This window comes from Entamoeba histolytica, genomic scaffold (genome assembly GCF_000208925.1).
Source record: "Entamoeba histolytica HM-1:IMSS scf_1104750516773 genomic scaffold, whole genome shotgun sequence".
In the NCBI taxonomy this organism is placed as follows: domain Eukaryota; phylum Evosea; order Mastigamoebida; family Endamoebidae; genus Entamoeba; species Entamoeba histolytica.
The window spans coordinates 1307-9531 of NW_001915302.1; the positions used below are offsets into that span (position 1 = coordinate 1307).

An 8225-nucleotide genomic window follows, 5' to 3' on the forward strand; every position below is an offset into this window, starting at 1 on the left:
TTCTCTTCTTTTTCAATTATTCGCTTTTTTTCGTTGCCCATTTAGTTTATATTAGTTTCATTCATTATTAAATTAATTACATCATACACATTTAGTTTAACTCATTATCATTATTTGTATTTTATTTGTTTGTTTCATTATATTCTTTATTTCATTTCTTTATTTTCTCATATTCTCATTCTTTTTTATTTATTTTTATTTCTTATTTTCAATTTCTTTGTTTTATTAAATTAAACATTGATGAATTTAACTTATTTGATTTTTCTATTAATTCAAACAAATTTATTTCAAATAATCAAATATTGAATTAATATTATCATTTCATCAATTACATCACAACACAATCTGATTGATTTATATTACGTTTGTTTTCTGTTATAGTTCTAGTACTAATTAATTTCCATTCACCTACTATTTCTTTTCCATTCTATTTGATTTAATTTCTCTTCTGTATGTATTTATTTCATATGTTATACTATATTCTGTTTCTTTTATTATTTTACCTTTTTCTTCTCTTTCTTCATATCTAATTTCTTTATATTCACCGTTTAGTTTATTAATTTCTTCTTCATCAATTAACTCCATTCCTCTTCCCCATTCAATTAATCTTTCTATTTCTTTTTCTGATCTTCTGTTATCAAAATATTCATCTGGTTGTGAATCTACATAATACATTGGTATATCAATATTTTCATTTGTTTTATTTATTTGATTTATAAATGAAATTATGTTTTCTTTGAATTGTTCTTTGTTAATTTTACCTTTTTCAATTTTCTTTGGTGGAAGAGAATTATAACATTTATTCCAAACAATAGAAACATGTTTCCAAATGTCTTTTATTGTGAAAACATCATTTATAATTTTAATAACTTGTTTAATATTATCAGTAAATTTACAATTAGTAAATTCTATTGTTAATATAATTCATTGTAATCCTTCAGCTCTAACACAATTAACAATATTCTGAATATGTTTATTATCAAAATTATTAGTATAATTAACACCAGGTGTATCAATAACAATTACATCATTTCTGTCTCTTTCTCCAAAACATTTAAGATGTTTATTTGCTTCTGAATTTAGACTATCACCTACTTTAAAAATATTCTTCTGTAAAATGAAATTACCAAGTGAACTTTTACATTTTCCTGATTCTCCAATTCAAAGTAATTTGGTTTGTTTTTGTTTTAATTCATCTGTTTGTAAATTCATTATTTATTTTTAATTCCTATTTATTTAAATATTATTTCAGTGTATTTAGAATTATTTTTGTTTTAAAATACCAGAGATATATGTTAGATAAAAAGAATAAAACTAGTCTATTATTTGATATGACTATTGTGGCTGATCACAATATTAATGGAGAATATTGGAAGAAAAGAAATATGTATAATGAATTAAAGAATATTCTAATGAAAATAGAAAAATTAAAAGATGTCAAAATAAATGGAGTAGTAATCTAAATAAATGGATTAATAAATAAAGAAAGTATTAGATTAATTAAAGAATTAAAGAATGACATTGACATCGAGAAAGAAATAAAAAACAATTGTAATTAAAAACATGATTGATGTCATGGAATACTGCTTCTATCACAACCAAACATACTCCGTAGAGATAGTAGAAGAAAATATATGGAATTAGTCAGTCTTTAATGAAAAAAGAACAATAAAATTAATTCTTATTTAATTACTTATAATTTAATTTTTTATTATATTATTAACTAAAAATAAAATAAAAGAAAAATTTCTTAACATCATTTAGTATGTTCAGTTTCTCCTCTAAAGCTGCTATCCCATCCAAATCTCAACAATACATACCTACAAAACCTATGGCTGCTCCTCGTAGGGTTGAACAATTATCAGTAAATTCTCCTCTTAAAAAAGAAATTGAAAGTAAACCAAAAAAAGATGATGAAAAAAAGCCAACCCAATTGTCGTTGGATATGTTTGATGTTGGAAAACCACTTGGTCAAGGAAAATTTGGAAATGTTTATCTTGTAAAATACAAAAAATAGTTTGTTTTAGATATTCATTTATTAAATAAGGAGGAGTTAATTCTTTAGTGACTATGTTTGTGCATTAAAAGTTATATTTAAAAGACAGTTACAACAATACCGGATGGAGATTCAAATGAAAAGAGAGATTGAGTTACAATCTCATCTTAATCATCCTAATATTCTCAAATTATTCGGATTTTTTGAAGATAAAAACAGGTGGTTCCTTGTTCTTGAATATTGTAAGAAAGGTGAATTATATGGGTTATTACAACAAGCTGGTCGTTTTGATGAAAGAAGAGCTGCTCGATACATAAAAGCAACAACTGAAGCTTTAAAGTATTGTCAAGAGATGAATTGTATTCATCGTGATTTAAAACCAGAAAACATCATGATAGATCACAATGATCAAGTCAAATTAGCTGACTTTGGATGGTCTGTTCATACTAATACTAAAAGAAATACTTATTGTGGTACATTAGATTATTTATGTCCTGAAATTGTATTAGAAAAATATTATGATGGATCGATTGACCAATGGTGTTTAGGAGTTTTAACATTTGAACTATGTACTGGTGAACCTCCATTTCAATCTAACAGTCGTGAAGAGGTTATGAAAAAAGTCAGAAATGTTAAATATTCTTTTCCAAGCTATCTCACAAATGATTGCAAAGATTTTATTAACAAACTAATTCAATATGATCCTTCTAAAAGAATGAGTTTTGCTGAGTGTTTAGTTCATCCATGGATAATCAAAAACACAACAAATTGACTTTTATTTTCTCGTTATTTTATTTTTTGTGTATTTAAACTTAAAAACAATAATTAATGGAAAAACAATGGGAAAAATATCAAATTTTACATTCTAAAGATGTAATACTTGAAGACTCACATGATTGGACATTAAATACATTATCACGTGTTGGTGTTTGTTTATTTTGTTTGTTTATAAGTAGAACATTATTAATTGATATGATAAATTATTAATAATTAGGGATTGGATATTTCATTTTCAACAAATCATCAAAATCTTTCAATTGGTTGTTTAGTTGTTTGTGAATATCCTTCTGGAAAAGAGTTATTAACATTAACATGTCGTAAAATAATTACAATTCCTTATATTTCAGGATTTCTTGGATTTAGAGAAGTAGAAGTTTATCATGAACTACTCAACGATTGTAAAGAAAAGTACCCTGAGTTATATCCACAAGTTGTGCTTGTTGATGGAAATGGATATTATCATCCCCGAAGATTTGGTTCTGCAACTCATGTTGGAGTTTATTGTGATATACCATCAATTGGTGTTGCAAAAGTTTGTATTTTTTGTGTTTTATCCACAGAATAGTTGTAAGAATGTAGACTGTATTATGTGTTGATGGGATAGGAAAGAAGGAGATTAATATAATTACTTCACAAATCAAACCAGGTGAATCAACTACAGTCAGTACTTCAAATGGAGAAGTGTTATGTGAGGTTATAAGAAGTAGAGGTGGTAGTATAAATCCAATCATTGTTAGTTGTGGGAATAAAGTTTCACTTTCAACAGCAGTAATTATCTGTAAAGAATGTTGTTTACATAAAATCCCAGAGCCTATTCGACTAGCTGATTTAATTTCAAGAAAGTTGTTAAGAGATGAAGGATTACTCCCACACATGAATTAGAGATAAGCAAAACGAAAAAGAAGATTAAAATTATTACATATAAATGAAAAGTCAACAATATATTTCTTTTCAAAAAAAGGAATTAACAAATTAAACTTCAATCAATCATTTACAATGATTAAAAAAAGATACAACTTGAAGAGATTTATCTGTCAAATATTGTATTATATTTTAATAACATAAAAACAGGTGAATTGTTTACATTAATAAATAAAAAATGTAAAGACTCACTTCAAATGTTACATATCAATCCATCATATTCTGTTGAGAAAGTTAATGAATATTTTCATATTAAAGAATGTAATTTTCAACTCCAAAAATCGTTTATAAAAGAAATGAAATTATTCCCTCATCTTGAAACAGTGTGATTTACAGAACAAATTATTCAATTTCTTCCATTAATTCCTTCACAAATTAAATTGATTCGACTTCTGTTATTAATCCAAAATCTACAATATTAAGAAATGATTATTAGAAAGTAAGAATCGCTTCATTAACATTAAAAAATCCTAAATACTCTTTTGATCTTTCAGAATTTACTTTTTTAACAAGTCTATCACTTAATATTAAGAAACACATAAGAGTTAATGATTTTATTAGAAATAAATATCATCGTTTTGAAAGAGTCTATGTTATGATGGAAGGATTTGTTGATATCAACTTTATTAATCACATTGATCAATTCAATATTAGAAAAGTAATTATTGAATTTGATAAACAAGAAATATCAGAATCAGTCATTAAAAATAAGAAACTCCTTAAAAGAATTACATTTTGTTACAAAGAATGTTATTATGCTATTTCTAATGATGGTATTATTCACAATAAACGATTAGTTGATGGATTTGAAATAACAGAAAAAGGATTTAATAATGATACAATACTTCAGTATTATCCTGAACATATAAAAATAAATGGATTTAGTACAAAGAAAATTGAAATGGATTTTAGTTCATTCACATTCATAAAATCAATCAAATCAACAACATCTTCAATTTGTTTCAATCAACCAACTCCTTTAACACATTTAGATTCAAAATATTTCTATGAAATATCTTCTCTTAAAGAATTACATCTTCAATGAAAATATATTCAACATTTATTTCTTCCTAATAATTTAACAGCTTTAACAATTACTGATTTTATTCAAATTTCTCATTGTTCTCAATTAATTCGACTTTCTTTGTGTTCAAACAAATCATTTCCAATTATGTTATATCCAATGTTAACATATTTGTCATTGTCATGTAATACTTGTGGTAGTCTTTGTTTATTAACACAATTAAAAGTGTTGTACTTAAACAAAATCATTAAAAGTGTTGATGTTGAATCATTTTATCCTACTTCATTAGAATTTTTACAATGTTATTCTAATTCTTTACCAAAGAAATTATTAATTACACAATTAGTATTAAATAATTCTTTAAACAACATAATATCCAATATTATTCATATCTTTGTAGTTTAAAAACATTGGGATTAATTTCATATTCAACTTTACTTCCTTCTTCTTTGACTTCTTTAACTGTATCATGTTTTGGTTTGTCACAAAATCATATATCATTTAGTGAAATAAATTGTATTAATGTTCAGCAACTTCACATTGAAAATTGTAATACTCATAATGTAGAATTACCATCTTGTCTTGATTCACTTTATCTTCATTATTCTGAGTTTGAAATAACCAGTACAAGTATATTTTATACTTTGATTCTTAATGAAAGTAAAATTAATGGAGAAATGATTCAAAAAGAATTTATAAAGAATTTCTATTGCAAAAGATCAAAAGAAAGTGAGTTTATTAACATTGAATTGTATTTATCACTTCCTCAAGTAAAATTTTGTTATTGTCAGAAATAAAAAATTTATTATTTTTACGTTAGTTTTAAAACTAATAAAAATAATTAATTGATGAATAATGAAGTTTCAATATTCTTTTATGGCGATTCAAATCTTTATGGAATTGAAGCTGTGACTTATAAACGTTATTCTTCCAAAGACCGATTTTCTAACATTGTCATTGAACAATTAAAAAAAGAATTTACAAAAGTCAATTGTATTGTTGATGGAAAACCTGCTCGTTCATTGAAATATGAAAACATCCCATTTGGCATTACTAATGGATTAAAAGACTATGATCAATTCTTATTAAAGATTACCTCCAATCCATTTTCAACAAACAAAGTATTAATCCTTGCATTATGTATTAATGACATTCTTTCAAAAGCAACTTCACAACAAGTTATTGATGCATTACAACAATACATCGAAAAAGTACAAAAACAAACAAAAATAATTATTTTAATTCCACCACCACTTCAATATTGTACAATTGATAGTTGGAAATCCACAGTAAATCCAGTGATTTCAGAATCATTGAATTTTATTCATCAATTAAAAGTTGATGTTGAAATGTGGAAAAAGCAAGAAATAATAGATGGATTTGTTGATTTAGATGGAATGAGTGTTGGAGCAGATGGTGTTCATTTCACATCTGATTCACATCACAAAATTGCAGAAAAATTACTTTCAATTCTTCATGATGTTTTAAATTGAATTATTTTTCGCAGATTTATAAAGTCAAACAGGAATAAAACACAACATAAAAGAACTTAGACTAATTGAAGAAGAAGTAAGACTTTTTATGACAATAAAATCAATAGTTATTTATGCTGATGAAGGGACTATTGATGTTTGTGTTTATTACTCAATAAAAATGCTTCATTCTCAATACCAAGAAGCTCAAATAAGAAAAATATATTCTAATGAGTTAATTGAAGGTAAATGGATTTATGAAACTGATTTGTTTGTTATGCCAGGTGGTGCTGATCGTCCATTTCACAAAAAACTCAATGGTAAAGGAGTTGAAGTATTAAAAGAATTTATTAATGATGGTGGAAAGTATCTTGGAATTTGTGCAGGAGCATATTTTGCATCATCATTTATTGAATTTAATAAAGATGTTGCAAATGAATTAACACTATGTGAAGAAAGAACATTAAAACTCTTCAATGGGATTGCTCATAAACCAATGTATCAAGGATTTGAAGAATATTCTGAACGAGGAGCTGTCATAATTCCTATTTATTATCAAAACAATGAAAAAGTCGAACTTTATTATAATGGAGGATGTTCATTTGTTGATAATTTAAATCAATACAAAGAGAGTCATTTTCTTGCAAAATATCCAAATGGAATGAATGCATTATTCTTTGACATTATTGGTAAAGGAAAAGTTATTCTTTCTGGTCCTCATTTTGAATTAGACATAGAATGATGTGGTAAAATGCTTAAAGAAAGTCAGAAAAGTGAATTTGAAATGAAGAGAAAACTCTTTTTGAAATATATTTTTTCATATTTTTAATTCCATCATTGTTTAATCATCTTCATTTTTATTATTTCATTTGATGATCACTACTATCAGAGTGTATAATGACATTGGAACATCTACTCTTTGTGTTTATAACACAATTCATTTATTTCATCATTTTTTCCCTTGTGCTAATGTTTTTGTAATTTCTTCTTCAGAAATTAAGACGAGTCAATGGGTTGAAAATACTGATTTGTTAGTCATTCCTGGAGGTGAGGATTTGCCATATCTTGACATGCTTCAGATGGATGGAATTGAATTGATTAAGTCGTTTGTTCTCAATGGCGGAAAGTTCTTAGGGATATGTGCTGGAGCATATTTTTCGTCATCATACATTAAGTTCAATGCAAATTCACAATTACCCATTGAAGGAGAACGTTACTTAAAATTTTACGAAGGAAATGCAATTGGTCCAGTGTATGATGGATATCAACCAAATAGTGAGTCAGGTGCACATATAATAAAGATAAAGTACAATAATAGTTATGCGTATATTTATTATAATGGAGGTTGTTATTTTGATGATAATAACAGTAAAGTAGAAGGTACTTATTTTGCGTTGTATGAAGATGGCAAACCATGTGGATATACTAGAAGATATGGAAAAGGGAAAATTCTCATCACGGGATTTCATTTTGAGTTTGATGAACATTGTTGTTCTCATTTGTTAAGTCAATTAAGGTATGACGATTTTGAATTAAGAAGAGAAAGTCTTATTAGATACATTTTATCATTATTGAGTGATAGTTAACAAAGGGATATTGATTGTTTTGTACAGAAGAGAATAGACAACAAGATGAAGAGAGTCATTTGAAGTTAAAGTGAGATATATTCAATAACATAATTAAGAAATGTACTAAGAAAACGAATAAAATCAAAATGGAATTTAATAACACATAGAATATGAGTTAATAAAACAATAAAGACAAAATAAAACAATGGAGAATAACGAGGAGATTTAAAGAAAAAAACAAACCAGTGTTATGATGTACAAATAATCATAACATAATACAAACATACTTTATTTGCTTAAATAGAAAGTATTGTTTTTTTGATTCATCATTTTTTCTTCTAATAAATTTGTTTTTTATTTTTGTTATTATAAAAATAAGACAATTAAAAATAGAATAATTGATTATTTCATTTTTATATAATATCAATTCCTTATAAATATCATGTTATAATTAATTGTTAAAT

General features: G+C 25.4%; 6 protein-coding genes and 1 pseudogene across 6 annotated transcripts, besides 1 other annotated feature; all 7 read left to right on the forward strand.

Annotated features, from left to right (window-relative positions):
* The first annotated feature begins 1276 nt into the window (after nt 1-1276).
* Nucleotides 1277-1695: a repeat region.
* A 136-nt stretch (nt 1696-1831) lies between these two features.
* On the forward strand, nt 1832-2768 carry EHI_033850 (serine/threonine- protein kinase 6, putative; the record flags this gene model as incomplete). Its single annotated transcript, XM_001914270.1, has 2 exons — nt 1832-2016; nt 2066-2768. 2 exons carry the CDS (start codon nt 1832-1834, stop codon nt 2766-2768), a joined length of 888 nt encoding a protein of 295 aa, XP_001914305.1.
* A 56-nt stretch (nt 2769-2824) lies between these two features.
* On the forward strand, nt 2825-3658 carry EHI_033860 (endonuclease V, putative; the record flags this gene model as incomplete). The annotated part of the gene is made up of 3 exons (XM_001914271.1): nt 2825-2923; nt 2991-3308; nt 3356-3658. The coding sequence occupies 3 exons, from the start codon at nt 2825-2827 to the stop codon at nt 3656-3658; spliced, it is 720 nt and encodes a 239-aa protein (XP_001914306.1).
* Nucleotides 3659-4292: 634 nt separating this feature from the next.
* Nucleotides 4293-4742, forward strand: EHI_033870 (uncharacterized protein; the record flags this gene model as incomplete). Its single annotated transcript, XM_001914272.1, has 1 exon — nt 4293-4742. One exon carries the CDS (start codon nt 4293-4295, stop codon nt 4740-4742), a length of 450 nt encoding a protein of 149 aa, XP_001914307.1.
* Nucleotides 4743-4868: 126 nt separating this feature from the next.
* EHI_033880 (uncharacterized protein) lies at nt 4869-5518 on the forward strand (the record flags this gene model as incomplete). Its single annotated transcript, XM_001914273.1, has 2 exons — nt 4869-5066; nt 5252-5518. 2 exons carry the CDS (start codon nt 4869-4871, stop codon nt 5516-5518), a joined length of 465 nt encoding a protein of 154 aa, XP_001914308.1.
* Nucleotides 5519-5569: 51 nt separating this feature from the next.
* EHI_033890 (uncharacterized protein) lies at nt 5570-6214 on the forward strand (the record flags this gene model as incomplete). The annotated part of the gene is made up of 1 exon (XM_001914274.1): nt 5570-6214. The coding sequence occupies one exon, from the start codon at nt 5570-5572 to the stop codon at nt 6212-6214; it is 645 nt and encodes a 214-aa protein (XP_001914309.1).
* An 88-nt stretch (nt 6215-6302) lies between these two features.
* Nucleotides 6303-7022, forward strand: EHI_033900 (annotated as a pseudogene).
* Nucleotides 7023-7065: 43 nt separating this feature from the next.
* On the forward strand, nt 7066-7779 carry EHI_033910 (uncharacterized protein; the record flags this gene model as incomplete). Its single annotated transcript, XM_001914275.1, has 1 exon — nt 7066-7779. The coding sequence occupies one exon, from the start codon at nt 7066-7068 to the stop codon at nt 7777-7779; it is 714 nt and encodes a 237-aa protein (XP_001914310.1).
* Nucleotides 7780-8225: the final 446 nt, after the last annotated feature.